Below are 24,015 nucleotides of genomic sequence, written 5' to 3'. Positions count from 1 at the left end.
ACAGCCACTTCAGATCAGCTGAGCATTGCAATACGTCATGAGGTCTTTAGCCCTCTAGAGCCTCATCGGGGGGTAGGGCAGGTTAATATCTGTGGGATAGCTGAGTACTTGATGGTGTTCGCCTCAGAACAAATAATGCAATGGAGGTATTCAGTAAAAAAAAAAAATCTGTGCTGCTAATCAGTATGTCATCATATTTAATGTAACTGACTATTACCATCCTCATGTAAAAGCCATTCACAAGATGTGTCTGAATGGTTGACCTGTCATTCCCAATGTTATGCCGGAGAGCAGAATAAAATGTCAAAGCACTTCTACGCGGCTCTCTCACCCTTATCATCCTTCTTAAAAGGAGCGTTCTCCTGTGGACGCAACGCAGACTAGTTTCTCATCAGTAGTATCTTTTTCAGCCCCTGCCTTGTCTCTGACAAAACTCTCACGTTACTGCCTGACTGCCACTTCACACAGGAGGGAGTTCCTTTCTGTCTGACGAGCAGCACTACCGCAGGGAGTGCTGAGTGATGATGTCACCGGAGAACCTCGAGGTGTCTGGACTGTGTAGCCGCTGTGGCCTTCTCTCGCCACTGACTGGCTGATGGGGCTGACTGTTAGCTCGGCCTTGGTGTCTGTGGCTACCCCAGTAGAAAGTCCAATTTAGGGCCATACATTTTGTTGGCCCAAGCTGGGCAGGAAAAATCAACATTGGTTGAGCGGCTCATATTTCCAGATTATCAGATCATTAGCCAGGCTTCTCGTTGCCTTGCTGTCACTGTATCGCTTGTTTTGCTTTCGTCGGCTGATGGTTTTTGGGTTTTTTTTCCTCTTTCTTTTTCTGTCACAAGATAACGAGGAAATCCCTTGAGAAATGTATGGATATCCCATCTTCTGAGGCTCTGTGCAAAGTATCTCTGTTTTTGAATTGCCAGCAGATATGACTGAAAATATCCATCAAATGAATTTTCCAGTCATAAGGGATTCCTGTAGCGGGTCTTTATCTGTTAAATCCAGGTTTAAGTCACGTGCTTGGTGTTGTTATTTCAAATCCCCTGGTTTTGTGATGACCTGTCCCGGCTTTTCTAAAGCAATAACCTGATGATCATGATGAATCCCTTTTTTGGAGGCATTTAAACAGTAGAGTCTAAATCAACAGTGTCTGGTTGTAGCTCCCCGCCCCTCCTCCCCCATCTGAATTCCACACCCAGATAAATAGCAACATTGTCTCCAGGAAACGAAATTAACTAAAATGACCTGGAACGGAGCTGAAGGGTTGATGAGACTCTATATAGAGGATGAAATCTATCCATCCCCCACAATAACAAATCACAGCCCTGTTGCACACAGCCATAGACAACCAGCACCATTTTCATGCTGCACTCTGCTCGTCGCTCCTTAATCAGCCATAGAAGAAAAAAGAGCTCCCCCCCCAAATTAGCATGGGATTCTTCCAGAAGGCAAAGGGATTTATGACTCAGTGACGCAAGACAACCTTGGTTGAATTCCACAGCTGATTGCAATGCTTCTGTGCAGTGCTTCACCATGTAATGCTGGTTAAGAATGTGAAACATAGAGCCAAGTACATGATTTTTGTCAACCCGTCCTGTGTTTGTATGTGCATAACTTGTGCTTATTCAGCTGCATACGTGCACGTGGGGTCTGGGGAGACCTATTTTTAATCAGTGTGACCCAGTGATTTATCATGTTGGAGGGTTTACTGTATGTACGACCCTCTTATCCTTTACAGATCAGCCCAGTGACATGGGCACAGTAGACCTCTTTTTCCCAGCCAGCCACGTTGTCTTAGTAGAAACTGAGGCTAAGCTGGAGCGGCAACAAAAGATGTAACTATTGACCTGTGTCTTAATCCTCTAATCTCCGCTGTGGTGTTGTGAAACCACAAATGCAGAATGCATTATTGTACAGGGGGAAAGGGCATGGTTTTATGACGGCTGGCCGCTCCTTTACAATGTGCCATGAAATCCCTGGCCATGGGCTGCTGCGATTGCCTATGAAGCTTGTGTGTTCACCAGACTTGTATTAAGCCTCATCGCTGTCTCTCTCCTGTTGGTCAAGTGTTGAATGTTGTTCAAGAGTGTGTGCGTATGTGTGTACGCACAACATGTCCTTAGTGACTGCCGGGCTGTGTTATCCCATACAGATGTACAGTTGGGGTCCCAGAAGTGTTTTAAAGAACCTGTGTGGTGCAGTAAATCAGCAGAATGGGTCACTGGGAGTCAGAGAGCGGCCTTTCAACTGCTTAATGATGTAGCTGCATTGTGCTCAGGCAGTAAACTCTTTAATATGCTGTTAATTATTTCTGAGGGATTGGATATTGATTAAAAAGCAAAACGGTTTTAATTATAACTCAAGCGCTGGTGCCATCCCAAGTGAAGACAATTTTAGGCTTTACGTGAGAGGAACGTCTATCAAGTCCAATGAACCTCTGTCTCCTTCAAATCCCCAATAGATTTTTTTCCCCCGCTGGTGGGGTTAGAAAGTGAATGTTTGGCATGAGCCCAACATGTGCTACTGCTCCTACACCATAACACCTCTTCACAGCACCAGCCTCAAAGTTGACGATGCTTATCCATCTTCTGTATTTGAAATTCACAACCTGATCCCTGCTCTGTGCAGCAATTTCAGAATATGCATTGCCCACCCAGGCAATTCCTTCAACTAATGCCTGGGTAACTTGAGCTTGTTTTCTTTTCAACTTTCCGAATCCCTACCAGTGCCCTGTTGTGTTTTGGTAAAGTGCATAATGGGGATATGGTGCAATTTCTATGTACCTGTAGTAATCCAGTATTATCTCTTTAACTTACATTAAGAGGGAAGTATTGGTTATTTGCTAGGTTTAAACAAATTGCACAACTTGAATATGGTCGTGACTCAAAGCCCAGGCTACATCTTTTTCTCCAGTTCTAAAAACCGGAATTGTATTGCTGTGAATACCAATGTATTCTGGCTCCCGAATTATGGTAGTTTGCTGTAGGCTGTGGCTCATGGCTGCTGTGCAAGGGGATGAATGGCGTGTTGCTCCCGAAGAAGGGGCAAACCCTAGTTTACCTTGTTTCTCTGCCTCCAAGGCTGGCTCAGACTTCAGGCTGAACTGTGGCCTTGGACAAAATCCGGGGAACACTGATGAGGATAGGCACTAAAGGCTGCCACCAGAGCGCTTGCTCTGACTGTGCCTTAAGTGGTCTATTTGTGATTCAGCAGAAGCATCTCGCAGGCTGCCAGGCTGGCATGGAGTGAAGCTCCCAGGGGGTGAGTGTGTTAATGCGTGCCCCCAGGCCCAGAGACCAGGGTAATTGGGTTCGCATGGTCGGTGTCAGGGCACCCCTGTCGCCCCTAACAAAAAAGCCACCTCCCAGCCAAGCTCTTGGGGACAGAGGGACAAACCCCTCCTGATCACTGCTCTGATTCACTGGAAAGGCTTACTGAATTACTGGAATGTTGTATTTGGTTTTTGTGAGGGCCTGCGGATTGCACAATGAACTGAGGACCTTGCACATGTGTGTGCTGCTCTCATCAACCCAGACTGCTGAAAGTATCTCTCTAATATCCCCAAATGGCATAATTACTGCCATGTCCATTCAAATTCCTCCTACGGTTTGACTGTGTCTGCATTCAGGGGTCACAAAGCCTGTTGTTTGCTCCATGGCCTCTTGACACAGCCTGAAGCGGCTCATTTGGTCTGCAACCAACTCCCAACTGGGAGACTACTGTGAGCCTCTGTCCCTTTGCCCGTTTCTCTTATTCTCCGTCTTTCTGTTTGCCGGCCTGTTTGCAACAGTTAGACGCCGTCCTATTCCGCTTAGGCCCTTTTCTACTAAAGGGCTTTTTGAATGCCATGAGTGTCGGAAGGCCTTCCTCTGTCTGACACGGGCTAATTAGACCAAAGGTGTCCCTCTCCTGCCTTTTTATATTCGAAGTTCAGTGGGTTTAACAGAACCAAGTGTTTTGCTTCAGCTTGTTGACAACTCTCTCCTCTGCGTTTAACTGCCCAAAGCCACAGTTGCTCTCACTATTGATTGGCAGAATAATTATGGACTTGATTTGTTCAACCACAGGCGAAGTGGGATTGAGGGAGTCGGGGAAACTGAGAGAGCGTGTAGACCATTTTTCTTTTTTGAGAGCAGGGTGGAGAGGTCTGCCTGCCTGCCTGCCTGCATCTTAAAAAAAAAAAAAAAAAAAAACCCCTGTGTAACACAACGTAACCTGCTACTACCGCCGCCACATCGACGCACCGTAGAGCACACACATTCAGACACACACTTTGAGCAGTGAGGAGGCCCTGCTCGGCACCCAGCTTTGCTGTAGGCTGCAGTAAGCTGAACAATGTGCTCAGCTGCCTAAGCAGTGAAGTGATAATTGACACATCCTAAAAATGCAAGTAAGGACTGGGTTATTAATGCTCTCTTCCTGGGGGTGGTTTCAGCGGAACCATTAAGCCTTTAATTGAGAAGGAAGACTGACATTAAAAGCCGTTGCCTTGGCATTGCCCTTACCTACATTTTGTTTTTTAATGAAGATGAGGCTTAGGGTCGCTCGCTGTATGATTACAGCGCTCACGTGCAATCGCGGCACCCAGCCGCGTTGCTATTTTAGTTTCTAAGGTCTCGAAAATAACTCCGTAAGCCCTGCACCCCTAGGGCTGGAAAAAATGAAGACTCTCCCTCTCACCGAAGAGCAGGTGAAGTGGAGTTCCCACCCATAACCACCGCCCCCCACACACACACACACACACACGCATGCACAACAATTGCTAGGAAAACAAGGGCTTCTCCCGTATTGAAAATAAGCCGTTGATATGGAGGGTAAGGCCAGGGTTTCGGTTGAGAGTAAAGATGCCAAAGGCTTGTTACCAGGTTACATCACTGTTGTTGTTGTGACTTTGTGTGCCAGATCTTCAGACGTAGCAGAGGGAGCTCGCCTAGTGAATCCTCTCTCTTTGCCAAGTTACCATCACGCAACAGGAAGTTTCCTCTCGTAGAAAGCTTTTTTTCTTTCTCCTCCTCCTGTCTTGCTCACTATGCACGCATGCACACATACGCTTGCGCACACACCCAACTCTGGGCAGTAGTTAACCATCAGCGGTGTAAATATTTATTGGTTAGCTGTTTGAATCCTAGTGACATTGTTTTGAATATAATATTCATCACGACCGGAGCCCGAGGTACAGTCAGTCATTTGCTGCAACCCCATCGCGGATCTTAATTGTCTTGTCTGTGTCGCCGGGCGGACATATGCTCCTGGAGTGTTAACCATTACAAATGCATGGCTGCTGTAAAGGGGGATTAATTGCGGAAATTACAGTTAAGTGCAGGAGAAAACTGGTCTGGTACCTATCAGCAATCTTGTCCCTGAAAAACGGGAGGGAGAATAAAGAGCGGAATAGCCGAACTCTTCCCCAGAGAGGATATGACGGCAGATTTCGGTAGGAAGTTGACGAGGCACTACAGAGGTAAAATTAAACCCGCCTGTATGGGAAGCCTGTCTTTTGTAGTCAGGAGCCGGGAAATGAGATGTTTACTTTTTAAACCTTCCAACTTGCGGGTTTAGATTTAAAGGCAACAAGGTGGTTATCTTGGTAAAAGATCATGAAATGTTTTTTAACAAAGTACATGCGACTTATTGTCCCATAGTTACATCTAACAACCATTTTGATTATATTTCTAATTCCAAGGGCAGAGAAATACGTAGACTAAATTATTAATGTGTAGACATTATTAAGCAAAATTAATGCATAAATTAGGGCTGTCAGTCGATTGAAATGTTCAGTTTAGATTGAGTTTGGGAAATGGGCTGTGATTAATCATGAATAATCACAAATCAGAATTATATTCACATTTATTGCTACTGCTACTACTCCTTTCGGCTGCTTCCGTTAGGGGTCGCCACAGCGGATCATCCGTTTCCATTTCTTCCTGTCCTCTCCATCTTCCTCTTGTCACACCAGCCACCTGCATGTCCTCCCTCACCACATCCATAAACATCCTCTTTGACCTTCCTCTTTTCCTCTTCCCTGGCAGCTCCATATTCAGCATCCTTCTCCCAATATACCCAGCATCTCTCCTCCACACATGTCCAAGCCATCTCAAGCTTGCCTCTCTTGCTTTGTCTCCAAACCGTCCAACCTGAGCTGTCCCTCTAATATACTCCTTCCTAATCCTATCCTTCATCGTCACTCCCAATGAAAATCTTAGCATCTTCAGCTCTGCCACCTCCAGCTCTGTCTCCTATCTTTTTGTCAGTGCCACTGTCTTGCTACTCTTGGTAAAAGACCAAATATATCTGTGGTGATGTGGTAATCAAGGAAAATAAAAAGGCTGGAGGAATCATCGAAATAGAGTATTGATTAACCTCATCTCAGCTTTTTTTGGACTTGTGAATGTAAACAGAGGGGTTACAGTAAAGTAAAACCTCACCAATGTGACCATGGTGATCCATTTTGCTTGTTGTTTGTCAGTTTAGTTGATTAAGGTTTTGGTTCAGCTGCACTCAGCAAGTGTATTTTGATGAACACTGCCTGCTCTTGTATCAGCGCTAACACCGGCGTGTTAACACCGGGCATGCTAACACCGGCATTCTTGGCACCCAGATACTTCAGACTTGTGCGCCAGTGGAAAGACATTTCAGCACTGTAATTATGTACATACGATTTTTGTTTTATGCAAAGTTCCATTAGGAAGCTTTTATTCCGAAATGTACAGTCTATCGCACTAGTGGCCATCTTGTGAACTGTCGGAATGCCTGAGCGGTGCTTCTGGAAATTAATTTCCCCCCACGCGCTAAGGTTTTCAACTCAATTGCATGCATTTAAAGCGTTAATTTTGACAGCCCTAGTAAAAGTATTAATTTTGTAATGGTTGAAATGCAAAAGAGGACATGTTTTTATAATGTAACTTTCTCCTTTCCATCTCAGTATTTTCCCCAAACGCAGTGGCATTGACGTGCTCTGCTGCGTTGTTGAATTGAGCGATCCCTGGTTGTTAGTCAGCCTGTTGCCTCATTCAGGATACTTTAATAATAGAAAGCTTGGAGCATGTATAATGACTGTGCTGTCAGTATGATTGAGCCACTTCAGACTTACTAGCTTAAAAAAATAAAAAGAAGAAAACAAGCAATCGCTTATTTGCTGTCAGGGCCCTGTTGGCAATGAAAATGTTGATAAGCCTTGTCAAGAACTTGGCAAATTAAGATGTTTCAAAAAAATGCTTTCAATTTTTCATTCAGAACTAAATCTGCCATTAATCCCCAAGGGATAAAGAAACTTGAGTGTTGAATAGAGAATGAATTTGACCATCCGTTTCTTCCCCTTGGCTCTTGAAAATACGCCTCGGTGCATAATTCGCAAAACAAATTAAAGTTGGGGGGGGGGGGGACCCTGTCTTCCATAGGCGACGACAGTGACAGACCTCCAACCCTCCACCCCAAGCCAGCGAGGATCAAAGTACTTCCATGTGTGTGAGTGGGGTGGTAGCTTCCTCTTGGGCTCGTAAGCATAATAGCCTGTACTCGCTGACCCCCTTGTATACAGCTCCTGTTGCCTCTGCCGCTCTCCACCAGGCCTGGTGCCAGTGCCCCCCCCTTCCATCCTTCCACATCCCATCTCCTCCTACTCTGTGCCCTCCCCTCCCCCTCAATGCAATTCTAATCTTCCAACCACCCCCACCCCAGACCCAGTCTTAAACACACAGACAGTCATCCCTGACACAGCAGCAGGCTAGGGCCTGTCTCCTCTCCGACTGTCCCAAAGCCTGGTAGAGTAATAAAGGGGGATGGGGGGCGTGGGGGTGTTAGACTCTCTGTTCTGTGCTGGGTTTCATCATCCCTGCCACAGCCCAAGGTTCTCTAATTAAGACACTGACTTGGCCCTGCAGATTATGAAGCATCTGGGTCATTAGTTTGGAGGTCAAATGGCATTCGTCTCTGTGTTGAGGGTGGACCACCTGTCATCAGCTCTCGCTTTTGTCGGCTCGCCCCTTACGGTTACCCAAAGGTTCTGCCTGCCTTCCTCCATCCCTTCCCCCAGTTTTACCTAAAGATTGGTGTCATTGAAAAGGATTCAGTGCAGATGCAGAATTCGATTTCTAAAATCAGATGCCAATTTCAAATATATATATATATATATATATATATATATATATATATATATATATATATGTTTGTGTGTGTGTGTGTGTGTGTATTTTTGTTTTTATTTTGCATGCATCTTCCCCCCTTCTCCCTTTTTCTCCTCAGTTGAATTTTTGCCAATTACCCCACTCTTCCAAGCCGTCCCGGTCGCTGCCCCATCCCCTCTGCCGATCAGGAGAGGGCTACAGACTACCACATGCCTCTTCCGATACATGTGGAGTCGCCAGCCACTTCTTTTCACCTGACAGTGAGGAGTTTTAGCAGGGGGACATAGTGCATGGGAGGATCACGCTAATCCCCCCCAGTTCCCCCTCCCCCCTGAACAGGCGCCCCGACCGACCACAGGAGGCGCTAGTGCAGCGACCAGGACACATACTCGCATCCTGCTCCCCCATCTGCAGACACAGCCAATTGTGTCTGTAGGGACGCCCGAACCAAGCCGGAGGTAACACGGGGATTCGAACTGGCGATCCCCGTGTTGGTAGGCAACGGAATAGACTGGTACACTACCCGGACGCCCTTTGCATGCATCTTTTACACATACTGTATACTTTTCTCAACAAAGTCCAACAATGAGCAATCAGTTTTGGAAATATCCACATGGAAGAAAAAAAAATGAATGTTCCATTATGAAAGTCCAAAGCTTATCAAAGCCTGAATTGCCAAAAAGGTTTTTAAAGCTGATGTGCTTTAGTCCCAATCCTTTGTTCCTTCTGTTAAGAGCATGTATGTGAAAGTGAGTGAGCCTTTTGCCTCAAAAAGGCATGCAAATCAGTCTCTCATTTTGTCTTGTCATGCGCATGTCAACATCCTCGATAATTCTGCGCAAGCCTCATGAAGCAGGATTAGACTCGGACAAACTCGCATTTTTGTATTTTCATCAAGCTTCTTAAACAGTCTAGACAGTTTGTCCACTTTAAAAATAGTACAACTGCTTTTAATTAACGGTTTATGACTCACCTTGTTTTCAGGTACAAGGTGGAGGTGTCTTCTTCGCGATGTTTTTTTTCTCTCTGGCATCAGGAGGTATCCTCCATCATTAGCCTGACACATCTGTCAGTGGTTAGTCAGCAAATCAGTCACCAGCCTGTGCTTGTCGGAGACGTGAGCTGAAAGCGCACCTATCAGCTTGAGACTAGAGGACGGGAGAGATTGTTTGGACCTGCTGGTCTTTATATCAAGTCCACCAAGTCAGAAACAAAACACAGAAGGAATGGAAAGAAACGTGATATAGAGAAATTGTTCACCGTTTTTTTTCTAAATCTAAAAGATGCATGTAGCATACATGAACAAGGAAGAAGCCTTGTCAGTACCACAGGCATTTGGTAACATATATATGGCTCTTCCTCGGAAATTTCTTTTTGAAGGATTTTTCACCACACCTGATGTAAGAAAAGATATATATCCAGAGGAGAAATGAAACCCAACATCGGTTTTGTAACCCTCATACTTTTATTTGAGATTTATGAGATATGCTGTAACCGTCTGACTCTGCCTTAAGTTTACCGACTGCCTGCGCTGATTCTGTTGAGTCCATATCGCAACTTTCTAGCGCCTGCTGTGAGAGATCAGTTAAAGTAGACAGCCACAGTCTGCTGCTGATGGTGAGCCATCAGTGTCGCAGGACCAATTTATGAATTAAGTTAAATTAAAAGGCATTTTGGCTGCAACTCGTATTTTTTGAGTTGTGAAAAAAAATTTGTGGAAAAAAATGCAGTTTTGTATGATTATGATGCATATATTTTTCTAGCATGCTGATACTTGTCCACATATACACAAGCACTTGATCCTAACATGATATTGGGATATTAATGTATATGATATTATTTAATGGAATATAATAAAACTAAGCAGCATTAGGCCAAAAGCTGGCTAATTGAATTGATCAAAAGATCAATTATTTTGTAGTGAAATAATACCTTCTTTTTTTTGTGTGGCTTTTTTTCCCTCTTTACTTGGCCAATCACCCTATTTTCCGAGCTGTTCCGGTCACTGCTCCACCCCCTCTGCCGATCCGGGGAGGGCTCCAGACTACCACATGCCTCCTCCGATACATGTGGAGTCGCCAGCCGCTTCTTTTCTCCTGACAGTGAAGAGTTTTGCCAGGGGGACGTAGCGCGTAGGAGGATCAGGCGCCCCGACCGACCAGAGGAGGTGTTAATGCAGTGACCAGGACACATACCCACATCCGGCTTCCCACCTGCAGACACGGCCAATTGTGTCTGTAGGGATGCCCGACCAAGCCGGAGGTAACACGGGGATTCGAACCGGCGATCCCCGTGTTGATAAGCAACGGAATGGACAGCTACACTACCCAGACGCCCAGTGAAATAATACATAAAGAATAATTATTTTCTACAGGAGGCATTTCAAATTCTCAAACTTTGTTGAAACTGCGTTAAACCCAAGTCTCTCTCACTTGCGCGCACACTCACTCACACACACACACACTTGTGCATGTTTGCTACTGAAGAGTTTAAAACCTTTCGAAGATTCCGTTCATTTTTCTTTTTTTCTTATATTTCTTTTTTTCCTTTTAGACATATTGCAGTGTCATTCCTGTAGCGGGGGCATGTTTTGCACAGAGACCCGTGTTCACCTATGCCTGTAACTTTAGGCCTCTCTCCTCTGCGGCTCTATTTTAAGACAGTGGGGGCAGTGTGCCCAGAGAGGGAGAGCGTGAGACACGCACGCAGTGCTGAGGACAGGACAGTTAGCAAGACGACACTGGCCAGCTTGTTTACGGCAGAGGCTCCATGGAGGGGAGGAGGCATACAGACAGACAGACAGACAGACAGGCTGGCAGGCAGTCAAGGAGGGACGAGGGGGGGGGGGCGGGTTTACTATTCTCAAGAGAGCTGGAATTCCTCCTGAGCCATTCCCCCATTTGGCTGGCAGTTGTGAAAACAATTCCCTTGCATTTACTCTCTCTCTCTCTCTTTGCGAATGGAGTTCCTGCTATGAGTCAGCTCTGTGAGCAGCAAGTGGGGGAGAAACTGGTGGGTTACTGCTCTCCCACACAGGGAGGAGGGCTGTAGAGAGACACTTAGTTTCTGGTGTCGGGGGGCACAGAGCCATTGTCTCATCTTGTTAAGCATTCTTCATGGGCGGGTACTCCGTTATGCTACTGATACACATTTTATTTTGTTCATATATAAGCCTCAGGATGTAGACTACCTCTACCAAATAGTGCTGTACTGACAAACTGACCAACCTCCTCTCTCTCCTCATCTCAGGATTGATCTAGAGAAGACTGCTAAGCCGATGTCCTGAGCTGAAGGAGCTGACTTCGTCTTCTGCTGGTTCCTTGTCTAAGCTTGTTACCTCAGTCCTAGCGTGCTCTCCACCAGTCATCAACTACCACCACCACCAACAACCAAAGCCCACAACAACCACCTTCTGCCCCACCCCCCTCCTGCCCCAGCCTGCCGTCGTCATGACGTCGGAGCTGGAGAGTAGCCTGACTTCCATGGATTGGCTGCCTCAGCTGACCATGCAGGCGGCCATCCGCAAGGCGGATGCCCAGAATGCTCACGGACCAGGGATGGGCAAGAAGAGCACCCTACTGGACCCGAACACTACGCTGGACCAGGAGGAGGTGCAGCAGCACAAGGATGGCAAACCACCCTACAGCTACGCCAGCCTCATCACCTTCGCCATCAACAGCTCGTCAAAGAAGAAGATGACCCTGAGCGAGATCTACCAGTGGATCTGTGACAACTTCCCCTACTACAGGGAGGCGGGCAGTGGCTGGAAGGTGAGAGAGGAGGACAGCTCTAGAAGGGCTATTATTCTCAAGAATTTGTCTTATGAATAAAAATAGGCCTGTAATGCCAACCCCTGGTAAATAGAGTTTGTAAAGATGGCATCCCAGTGCAGTTTATTCTAAATTAGGCTTATACTTGGGCAGTGTTTTTAACAGATGCTGATTTTCTATGTCAAAATATTAACATAATTCTCAGTGTGTTGCATTTTCTGCATTGGTCAGTTAGGGTTGGTCTGTTCATGTTAAATGGAAGTTCCTCTCAAATCTTGTGTTGAGGATAAAGTTGTCAGTGTTTGCAGAGTGGTTGAAATTAATAATTCTTGATTTTTATTTATTTATTGTGAGGCATTGTGTTAAACAAAGCCAGATGCTAAATAGCATACCAATAATATTGGTAATCATCATTGTCACTTCCTGAAAGCTTAGAGGGAAGCTATTACTGTGCCAAATCACACTAAGTGCCTTCTCACAATGAAAAATGGTGCAGCCCTGAGAGGATGGTGTGGAGTGCAAAACCCTGAATTAATATTCAGAGAAGTGTCCCCGATCTGTGTGAACACAAACTAAATAGCTCATTCATGGGTGGTATTATCACTTCAGATGCCTTGATAGGAGAAGGCCATTATGTTGGAGGAGAGAACCAGTGCTGTGTCATCATTTCAAGGAGCCCATGATATACCCAGTTGAAGCGTTGCTGATTGCCTTTTAAAGGGCTCAGATGGAAATTGATATTAGAATGAGTTTTCCAATCAGTTGACTTTTATTGGGAATAGAATCTTAGGCACTGCTTTATTGCAGTCAGGCAAGATGTATGCAACCCATTTCCTGGGGTGATGCAATCTGGCATGTGTAAAGGTTGTACAGAGCTGTGTTTTGTGTGCTCTCGTGATTGTATGCGTGTGTGTGTGTGTGTGTGTGTGTGTGTGTTGGTTGGAAGGTGAAGGAAAGATGAGCTAGCACTCTATCATCACAAATGGTTTGATTTTTGTTTCTGCACAGGACCTTCTCAAAGGATATGCATTATTCTCTTTCTTTTTTTTCCAAAATCCGTTTCCTCTTTTTACCTTTATTTCTTAGACAGACATAACTGAGTCCACATGCTGTCAGTCCATATGTCTTCATGCAGTGTGTGTGGGCAGCTCCAGCCTAACAAGCGTTGGCCTTATAAAAGTGTTTTGTATGCCGTGTACCCAGTCTTTGAATTCAGCTGTGCTCAGAAGAGGGGCAATTTCAACAGATATTTGTGTAAGGTTGCCGCACAATCTTCCATCTAAATTAACAGCACTGGACAGAGCTTGAATTTAGCTGCATGTAGACTGTTCACACTTCTTTTTGCAAAGTGTTCACTTTGTACTACTGGGTTTGTGTTCATGTTTGTTATCTTTTGTGGGGCTGAGAGTTCGGCTGCTACTCAGTCCTGCTACTCAAAAGTGCATCAAAATGGGTTGAGGGACACTCGGTGTATTTACCAGTTGTATCTTTTTCCTACTGAATCACAGGACCAAGTGGTACAGTCGATGTACACATTCAACAGCTAGTTGATTAATTAATCTGGTAAAGGCATGCACACATTAACCAACTTTGTGCTCTAACGATAGCAGAATGGAAAAAAAAACACATCACATTAACCTGAATGCTACAGAAGACAGGAAATGCTGAAAAGGCAATATGAAGACCTGCACACCAGCTCCAGACTGCCTCTGTTTTTTTTCTTTTTCAAACTCAATTCTCAGTAATGTGGGGTTTTCCCTGTAGTAGGCTAACATCAAAGCTGCCTATCTAATTTGCATAATTATGTATGATCTTCAGTGTCGGTCAGAGGTACGGGTGATACAGGCAGTCACCTAAGGCTGCAGCTGGCTAGATGTTTTATTATTTTACTATCCTATATTTTACACAGTGGCCTACTTCATAAACTCCCTCTACACAGTAGAGCACGTAGGGACAGCATGGGGGTGGTGCATGATGCTGCGTACAGTTAGATATTAAATGACAAATATGCAGGCAAGTAAACTAACCTAATCAAGCCCACGACTCCAGTTAAACCATATATGGAATTTAATCCCAATAAACAATTAAAAGTTCCAAGATTGTCAGAGAGAGACAGCCCAACTTGTTTAAGAAGAAGTGCTCCGAGCCAGCAAATGGAAAATGTCGAAAAAGAACAAAGAAACTGTAGCGACATTGGAAAAATGCTAACTAGTAGGGAGTTCAGTGTTGATGCTACGTGTCGGCCTGCCATGTGTTGTTCACTTTGACTTACAGCAGTTTCATAATGGGTCCAGCACAATTTCTGCATTTAAGAAAAATACAGCTTGTACTCCTAATTCAGCTAAGTTATTACCTCCAATTTGGTCCAGGGTGCCATGATGGTCAGCATGCTCCAGAGTTGCAGGAAAAATTAAACGGGGTAGCCTATAATCGTATAGCCTATACAAGATTGCAAGTTTTGAACCGGAGTGATAAGATTAGGGTTTGTGTTTTAGGATTAGGGAATAGTTGCAATCACAGCATTCATTGTAAGATGGCGGCAGATGTACCTTGATAGGGAGGAACACTGGTTTGAATGGGGAGTCAAAGAGACCGTCTATGTGAAGAGAAAACAACCATCCCTGAACCAAGGGTGCGGGTGGCTAAGAGTACATCTGTCGCCATCTTACAATGCTATGATAACTGCTATTCCCCAATACACAAGGCCATTGTAACTCTAGTTAATAGTAACATCAATTTGCATATGAAGCCGATCGTTGTTTTTGGTTGTTATGCAACTTCACTGTATATACGGGTGGGGATACCTGCAGTCAGCTGAAACCGACGAAGTCACATAGATGAGTGATGAAATGTTTATCCCACTATACGTTGTGTCCAGACGAACTGATCCAACTTTCTGGGAAGGTTAAGGTTACGTAATGCGGGTACAGGTAGTAGTAGTTTACAGTAGTTTTGATGCTTGTTTTGATGTTAATAAAACCTAGTGAGAATTCTGCAGTTATTTTCATGTGATTATTGTAATATAGGGTGGTAGTTTTAAGCTATTGCTGATGCATCTATGTTACCATGTGGGATATTTTATTGATTTGGGCAGGCGATTGCATCATTGAGGGATGTCTCCTAGGGTGCCAGAGTTGCCAAGACCACCTCTGATTATCCTAATTCATATGTATTTCATAACTTAATATTACATAAGAACTTCAAATATGTTTTAGTTTTCAGTAGTGGCTTTTACTCTCCTACTGTCTTTGACAGTTTTCTTACAGCCTTATGTATAGCTCTTGTTGTCTGAGGGGATATAGCGTTTGGTCCCGTGTGTGTGTGTGTGGGGGGGGGGGCTAATCTCACAAACTACTGGACCTATCAGGCTAAAAATAATTTTTTTTGGGGGGGTGGATTTTTTCCCCCTTTTTCTCCCCTGTTGTATCCAGCAATTACCCCACTCTTCCGAGCTGGCCCGGTCGCTGCTCCACCCCCTCTGCCAATCCGAGGAGGGCTGCAGACTACCACATGCCTCCTCCGATACATGTGGAGTCACCAGCCGCTTCTTTTCACCTGACAGTGAGGAGTTTGGACATAGCGTGTGGGAGGATCACGCCATTCCTCCCCCCCCCAGACAGGCGCCCTGACTGACCAGAGGAGGCACTAGTGCAGCCACCAGACATATATCCACATCCAGCTTCCCACCCACAGACGCGACCAATTGTGTCTGTAGGGACGCCCGACCGAGCCGGAGGAAACACGGGGATTCGATCTGGCAATCTACGTGTACAGCCCATTCACCGATGGGATAGGATCCAGCATCCCCGTGACCCTGAGAGCAGGATAAGCGGTTGGAATAATGGAATGGGTCTCTGTGTTGGTAGGCAACAGAATAGACCGCCATGCTACCCGGACGCCGGAAGGCTAAACGTTTTTTGTGCACAGTTATGACTGTATGATGAAGAACCTCTAGTGGCTGTGGTGATTAAAAACCTTCGTAAAATATTTATTATTGCTACCCCTGCTCCCTCTCTTTATTCACTCTCTAATTTGCTTGGCCAATGCTGCTCTGTCGCTGCCCCATCTGAGTCAACTGTAGATGTGAGTCACACATGTGCAGAGTTGACTTAGATTGAGGACCGACAGTGTCAAAACATTATGTATTGGGTGTGAGTCTTGAAAATAAACGAGAAATCAATCGTATTTCGCTAGCCAGCAAATCATTCGCTGCTGATCTCAGCACAGGATAACTTTAGGAACAAAAAATAATAACCCCTGTCTTTGTTTTCATAATATAATAAAGCTGGGTAAACCATTTACGCTCATGCATGCGCGACTCACATCTACGATTGACTCAGATCGGGCAGCGACATGATAAAAAGTTATTAAAAATTGTAATAATCCCGAAAATGCACAAGTTGTAAAGGAACAACTTCCTGTAGGTTGAAGTGAAAACAGGAAATGCTGCATATTCTTGTTGGTGCCCAATCTGAGTCAAACATAGATGTAAGTCGCACATACCCAGCATTATTTTATTATGAAAATAAAGACAGGGTTATGGTCAGACCAAAACGGTTGCATAGCAAACCTTTTTTTTTTTTTTTTGAAAGTGCAGGTCGCATTCGTGTGAGGGTCCGCCTAGGAGGCTGCTCATCCACAGACTGACCACAAAAACATTTTATATTGGTAGATTTTTTTTTTTAGCTTGTGCGCTACGTATTGAAAACGTTGTTTTCCTTTTTTTCCCCATTCAATCAACTTGGGCACTGTGCAAAAATGGCAGAAAAAACACTGGTTTTAACTGTCCGTGTGTGCGTGTGGATGTGTATGTACGGCTCAACTTGCATACAACTGGGCCTAATAATTTTTGTGCACAGTTATGACTGTGATCAAGGACCTCTCATGGTTGCAGTGATCAGAACCTTTGAAAAACCTGTTTTATACCACAATTGAGTGCTAACTCAGCTGGGTTTTCCACTAAGTCCAAGTATCTAAAGAAAGGGAGATACCCAGACAGTGCCCCCGTACTTTCCCTTCTCTCGGTAGGGGAAAAAAAGGGGTGGTATTTCGCCGAGTCCGAGCACCAGAGAAGGGGAGATACACTTGGTGGAGCTCTGCACTCTATTGAGTGCACTCTTCTAGTTCTCTAGTTGTTGTTTTTTTAATTTGTTTTTTTTTTTTTTTGGTATTCTCAAAGAAAGAACTGACTGCATAGATAATGGTACCGTCTAAGCTGCTTTTCAAGCAATGCAAAGCCCTACGATAACCCCGTGATTGCTGAATGTTCACTTGCGTTTCCCCTGACCCTCAGGATATCAATGAGTGCTCTTACAGCCATGAGATATATTTGTCTTTATGTTTTTCAGTCATATGGAGAGACGTTTTTAAGAGCAGTAGCATGTTCACTCGATTGAATTTTTGTGATTCTGTGAAGGACCTTCTTCGAGTGTAATTTTCTCCCATCATTGTGTCTACTACAATGATATAAATACACCTGTAGCGTGTGTGTTTGTGTGTGTGTGTGTGTGTGTGTGTGTGTGTGTGTGTGTGTGTGCATGCGCGTGCGTGCGTGCGTGTCGGTGCAAGTAGTTGGAAGTTAGCATGCCTGGGTCGGGTGAATGTGGGTCGGATGTAGTCATCACTCCTCTATTCCCCTGGAGATGTCAGTTGCAGGAATTTAGGACTCCACGCACGCACGCGTCTGTTCTGTATGATAATGCGGGCTGTGCCGGCGAGATGAGACCAGGCTAATCCGGGCGCCAGCAACTCATTTAATCATCTCAATAGAACTCCATTAGCCCACGCTTTTAAGAAATATCAATAAGTGCTGTCAATAAGAACAGATAATTCATCAAGGTCAAAAAAATATGAGTGCCGCCTTCAAGAGGGCGAATATGCACCCGTCATCAGTGAGCACGCAATTAGACGATTTTTTTTTTTTTTACTCCCTCTCAAGCTCTCTGAGGCACTTTTGACTAATATTTTGCGTGTTGTTAAAGTATGCAGTCTCATAGACCTGGACCGTTAAGTTGCCTCCATGGCTTTCCATTTCTGTTCCATAAACCAAACACGACTTTAAGGTCAACGATCTGCCAGACACTTAAGAATAATTTATGTTCAAGTACTGGGCTTCCCTAGCACATATTTCCACAAATATGTGTTAAGTTGGCTCACAGTTGATTATTGAGTCGATCAGTCGCTTTTATTTGCAGCGCTGTATGTGTTTCGGGTGATTTCCCACTGCAGCGTAGTCCAAATCATTGCTGCTCCAGTCCGATCCGTTCCGTCTCAGACGAGGTTATCACAGGTAATCTGAGCTACCACTGATGACTTTTTTGAGATTAAAAGGCAAACAGATGCAATTGGTTCTCTCCTCAACGTTAGCCGATGCGGTTGTCTCTGGCCGTCTGGAGGGTTTAGATGAGACTTGTAATGCCGTCGAGTTGTTTGGCTGTGGGGGGTGTGTGTGTGTCATTTTCTAAGCTTATGAGTTGGACACTGACTGAGTCCGGTCAGCACTCAGGCTAATGAATCTAAAACAATCAGCCCATCCATCTGATCTGCATAGATCTCAAACCTCTCCTGATCGTGTCCAGCCTTCATCCCTACAACTTGCTCTGTTGCGTCAAAATGCATTCGTATTGAGCCTTGCTCGACATGTATACAACTCACAACAAAGGCATTAAATGTATGGATATTAGAGGATTACTGGTCACCCTGTTCATACAAAAGCTCTTGTTATCTGCAGCGAATTGAACTCTGTTTACAAAACAGGTTTATAATCCTGACACGAATCGGGGCCTAATCTGATCCGGCCCTCTGAACACATGTGGCGCTGGCAGATGTGAGCACCCACAGCTGACAACAGCGAAACTCAGTTCAGCTCCATCAGTGCTAGAAAATGAATGTCTGCTAGTTGCATTCGCCCATGTGCAGTACTTTCCAAAGAGTCTCTTCGGCATCGGTATTCTAGAAAGAGGACGGATGAATAGATAGGTTGATTGATACCTGATTGATTCCTGTACCTTGTAGACTCAGTTGAGGTAAAGCGTTCTCAGTTTAGGCAAAAAGCATTTCAGTTCCATTCTGTATTGCTCCCAGGTGAAGAATGCCAAAGAAAGTCATGAGCAATTCTCAACCAGTTTAAAAATGCTTGAAATATTTGCTCTTGTACTTTCACTGTTGAGGAGATTGTTGCTACTGGCATGATTCTTCTTCCTTTTTTTTTTTCTTTTGGTCTTTTCCACACCTGCATGCAGAGAAGAAAATTAAAAGGAAAAGAATGTAGGCTGCTGGTGATTGCCCAACAAACAATGGCTCTGAATCTCTTGCTGCAGTCCCACTTAGGTCCACAGCTCTTACATGATCTTATTAGCAGGGAGATGTAGCTTTGGTCTGTAAGTCGTCCAGTGTGCAGAGACGGGGGGCACCGTACCCCCCTTCTGCAGGGGCCCTGGACCTTGCCTCTTTGATCTCATTATAAAATGCAAATACACAACACCCTAAACAGATCAAAGGTTGGGCTTCCCATTGGATAGGAGGCTTTAATAATAGCAGCCCGGAGCAGTTTTTCTTCTTCTTTTTTTTTTTTTACGAAATGATTTAGGGAGTTGCTGGCCCTCTAGGACATTATTTACTCTGGAGATAATGTTTCTGCTTTTCACAAGTGACTAGCTACAGCTCGGAAAGCCTCTGCTCCTGTTGCCTATTTAAATGTGATCGGTCAGGTATGAGCCTTTGCGCTCCCTGCCCTATCTCCCACCTCAAGCTTAGGTTCGCAGGGCCTGGAAGCTAAAAAGTGTAAAATTGCTTCGGCACTACTCTCCCTGATAGCCCCATCTGCTCCTCCAGCCTGTATCATCATTACGCCGTAAAGTAAGCATTTAAATTTTAAACGCTTTGCTGATATTGAATAATTCAGCAGCTTAGATATATATTTAGAGAGCCACACAGCTATGTGAAGATATGATCTATTTTTTTTTAAATGTTGTGTTATGAATACCTTAGAGTACCTCATGTCTTATTAAAGTCCAGTGCAAAGCGGACCCTAGTTGAGATTGCTGTCTTAGTGAGTGACTGGGTGCAAATCCGCTGTAATTTCAGCTTCTTTTTCTTTCTGGGTTTTTTTTTTTTTTTTTTTTTTTTTGCTCTTCCCTGATTGCTTGTTAAGAAGTGAGGGTGTTCTTGACTTTGTCAGGTGGTGGGAGGGTTAGTGATTCATTCGGCAGCCAGTTTGATCCTGCTGTGAGGCGGGTTCCCGTGTCAGGAAGCTCCTGCCTGGCCGGCCGCCCACCAGCCTCACCTTGCGCCCGCCCACCGGCGCCCAGCCGCTCACGCTCTGCCCCTCAGAGTGGGCGGGGAGAGCAGGCTGGCAGGCCTTGGCTCGGATGCATTTTGGCAGGAGCCACTGTCCCCACACTCAGCTGAGTGAAGGGCTGACTGCAGCAGAGAACAGAAAAGGCCTGGGGGCTGTAGAGCTATCTCTTGTGGTTTGCAGACTTACGTAGAGATGTTGGCTTTAATTTTATATGAAATTTCTACCTCTCGTCCCAGCACGCACCTACTACCATCGCCTCATACTTCAGCCCCAGCTATCTGAAGGTGATGTCATTCTTTTGAACAGCCATTAAACCTAAAGGTCCTCCTCTCAGCGGCAGAGCGAGGAGTGGCAGCCTATTGTAAAAGCTGTTAGCAACAGTTATCAGTCATGAATTGATTGAACGCACCTCCTCCTCTGTGATAATGAGATCTGTTAAACAGAGTCGATACCTGACTCGCATCGCAGGCTGAGGCACACCGTTTGTGCTTTTGCCTTTTTACTTTTACTTTTTTTCTGGCACAGATAGCGACTGGCAGGGACGGACAGTTGATTCCCAGATGGGGGTGAGCACTTGCTGAGTCACAGCTTCAGGCATTTATTTAAACACTTCTTGATGGGCATTATTAGTTGCATACTGTCAATTGTTTTTTTTTTTTTGTGTGTTTGTTTCTTATAGCTAAATAGATATTGCACAGGGTGCATGGTAGGTGTTTTGCTATGTAGAGTGGTGTTCAGTAGCTAGCTTAGCGCAGTGTTTGCCTTTCTGGCATTAGAGGCGGGCAGTAAATGTTATAGATTGGACTGAAGTCTTTTGTTTACTGGTGTTACTGAAAAGTGTGCAAGTGTTTAATAGCTGGAGTAAATGCAGTAGTAGTTCTACGTCTCTATATCTTTTCCGCAACAGTCCATTTATGCCGAAGTTGAGATCATCACCTCCAATTTGGCCGTGGCCTTGCTTTGTCTCAGATCTGAGGCCTGAAGTGAAGGCAGTTGGGCGAGAAAATAAACCTGGCGACATTGTTAAAGTTATGAAATTCAAGGAATTTCAGGGTCTTTGAGAACAACTCCTATAACTGGAAAAATCATTAGCTAGTTCTCAGGTTCTTCTGATGGGAAAATAAAGGGCCATGGCAGCTGCCCAGAGACCCTGTTATTCACTATTCCATTGCTAGGAAGAATTTGATGAAAATCCCCCTTGTTGTTTTTTTAAGTTATTTTTTTCCAACCACATGGTCTTTTGAACTTTTAATTTTCCTCTTGGGTGTCTATAAGGCTACGAGCAAATAATGTATAACACATAGAATGCAAGTTGGAACTTGTTAGAGGGTAGGAGAAAGCTAACCTTTACTGTCATAAATTCCTGAAGACTTGTATGCCTTTATATATATATATTCCATGCCCAAGCATCAACTTGGTTTTAGGATAAGCAACGGCCTCTTGTAGGTGCAGTGATTTTTACCCTGAGAGAAGGGGTTTGACATGGGGGATGGGGTGGTGGGCATGAGTTGGGGGTAAGGAGAGGTGCTGAGCCATGATGAATTCTGCATGCTATAAATAGAGCCCAGTCCTTGGAATATCCGCCTTTAACACTGAATCTGCCCCATTAAATCCACCTTAGCTGGGCTAGACTGGCTACTGTTGCCACTGTGGCTAAGTCTATATATATATATATATATATATATATATATATATATATATATATATATATATATAATGTATTTTTGATAAAAGTCAAGAGAGAAAAAAAAGAGAGGAAAAAACTTTTTAATGAAGTGTAAGCTTGGTGTATTTTTTTTCTTTCCTCATGGTCTTTGTTTGATTTAATAAATAATATTCATAATTGAGGTAGCCTGCACTCCCTGCAGAACGGTTGCCTCCTGTGAAGCTTGCAGCTAATTTACTGTACCCGCCAGCGTTCTCACATACACTTAGTGTTTCCTTTTTGAAACTGGGAGGGGAAAGGCTGCAAGTCTAATTAGCAGGGACTGGAAAAAGGTTCTTTTAGTGTGTGGCAACCTCAGACTACAGATTTGGCAGAAGCTCTGTAGCCTGATTGAAGCAAGCTATCCAACGACTACGGAGCTGCAGTGACCAGAAGTGTGGTCACGGAGCTTGGCTGGAGAGACTTGGTATTCATGTCTGGAATTGGAAAAAGGTAGAGAGCAGGCTTGCTCTGATGATTGACATGTTGATAAAATCTCCATAGCAGGCAATTATCCTGACGGCAAGCCTGACCAATGTCATTCCGTTTTTTTGTTTTAATCTGTCCCCTACCCTATTCTTTGGTAATTACTCATCACCGATTGCTTCAGTCGCCCACGATGATATCTTCAACCCTTGCCATTCGCACTTGCTGCTTTTTGAATGATAGGAAAGCAGCCATGTGTCTGTACATGATCCAGTGGCTGCCTGCTCTTTGATAAAGACATTACTGCGGCAGCGCATGTGTTGGAAAAGTGGATTCTTGTCTTGTGTCCCGTCATTATAGTATCACGGTCATCTCTGTCTCCGAGAGTGATATTTGATCGTCTTGCCGGTGCGTCCTTAGCGGGGGTCACTGGTCTGTCGGGGGGGCAGTGACACAGCTGTGGCAGCAGAGCAGAGCCAGTGATGGATGACATGTCAGAGGGGGCTGTGCAGCCTTCCCAGGCACTCGTATTGACAAGCGCGGCCCTCACATCTCACATTCGGCGTCAATGAGGCTAATCGCAGGTCACGCTGGCCACAGATGTGACATGTGAATATCGTTTCTGTAATTGCTCGTTTGTCAAAGTCACTGTTCTTGAGCTGTTTTTATTTTTTTTCTTTCCCCCCACTGCTAATTTATTGTAATGAAACCTGTTTTCTCAAACATCACAGAGTAATGGGCGGAATTGGATTGTGGAGTGAGAGGCTGTGCAAGTCCCTCAGACTCGTGTTCTCTGATGCTGATGTTGGCTATAGGCAAGGTGCTCGGGATGAAGGCATTGATGCTGTTTTACTTGTGGACAGCGCTGAGGAGTAACAATGAAGGTTGAAATAAATGTGTTCCCTAAGGCTACTATATAAACAGTGTTTCTATGAATAACATAATGACTTCTGTGAATGATATTCATTAATTTTCTCTTTGCTTCTGGTGTCTGATTGTGAAGGCTAGATTCTGTGTTATTACAAATGTGTTGGGTCCCTCTTTGTTCGTGCGTGTGCGTGTGCATGCATGTGTGTGTGTGCGCTATCGCAGCAATAGTTATCCTCGCCCTGGCTGTTAGCCCTTCAGCCTGTGCTCTACCAGCTGCAAGGCCACAGCCTTTCCCCACCAGTTAATTGCATTTGAATTAGTCCATTAATATGGCCATGTAGAGGTATGAAGGGGTGCATGGAGGTGTCTGGCCTCTCCTGACCACTGCAATGTATTATTTATGGGTCAGCAAGTCTGGCAGCTCAGCATTAACTTGACTAATGGACTTGGGATGGGTTGTATAAGATTTAATTCACTTTAAGAAGGTATTAAAATCTAACACATATAACATGGAAAAGAAAAAAATCCTGGAAGGTAGTTAGTGGAAGCAGAGGTTTAGAATTAAGATGTCTTCACTTGACATTCCTTTGTGAATATGATTCTTAAAGATGGGTTATCGTGGGGAATGCATCCTATCTAGGTTGTAAACAGGACTGAGTCATCACTCCAACTATCATAGGCATGCAATCTACTACACTAATGAAAGGCGGAGAGTTTGGGATTTGTCAGGTCTAATACAGCAAATAGAAAATAGCTCATGGGTATTTGCCTCTCTCGTATTCCTCAAGCCTATTAACATTCAGAATTTGCAAATGATTA

The 24,015-nt window shown here is 44.6% G+C and overlaps 1 protein-coding gene across 1 annotated transcript in view; it reads left to right on the top strand.

Annotated features, from left to right (window-relative positions):
• Positions 1-24,015, top strand: part of foxj3 (forkhead box J3) — an 82,362-nt gene that overhangs the window by 23,337 nt on the left and 35,010 nt on the right. The window contains exon 2 of the mRNA XM_056274266.1: positions 11,376-11,896. Coding sequence (XP_056130241.1) covers positions 11,576-11,896 — 321 coding nt within the window. The 5' untranslated portion in view covers positions 11,376-11,575. The remainder of the gene's footprint in view (positions 1-11,375; positions 11,897-24,015) is intronic.

Source organism: Lampris incognitus, chromosome 2, assembly GCF_029633865.1.
Source record: "Lampris incognitus isolate fLamInc1 chromosome 2, fLamInc1.hap2, whole genome shotgun sequence".
NCBI classification, from domain to species: Eukaryota; Metazoa; Chordata; class Actinopteri; order Lampriformes; family Lampridae; genus Lampris; species Lampris incognitus.
Note: the sequence above shows the minus strand (reverse complement) of the source record. Positions and strands in the feature narration are given on the sequence as shown.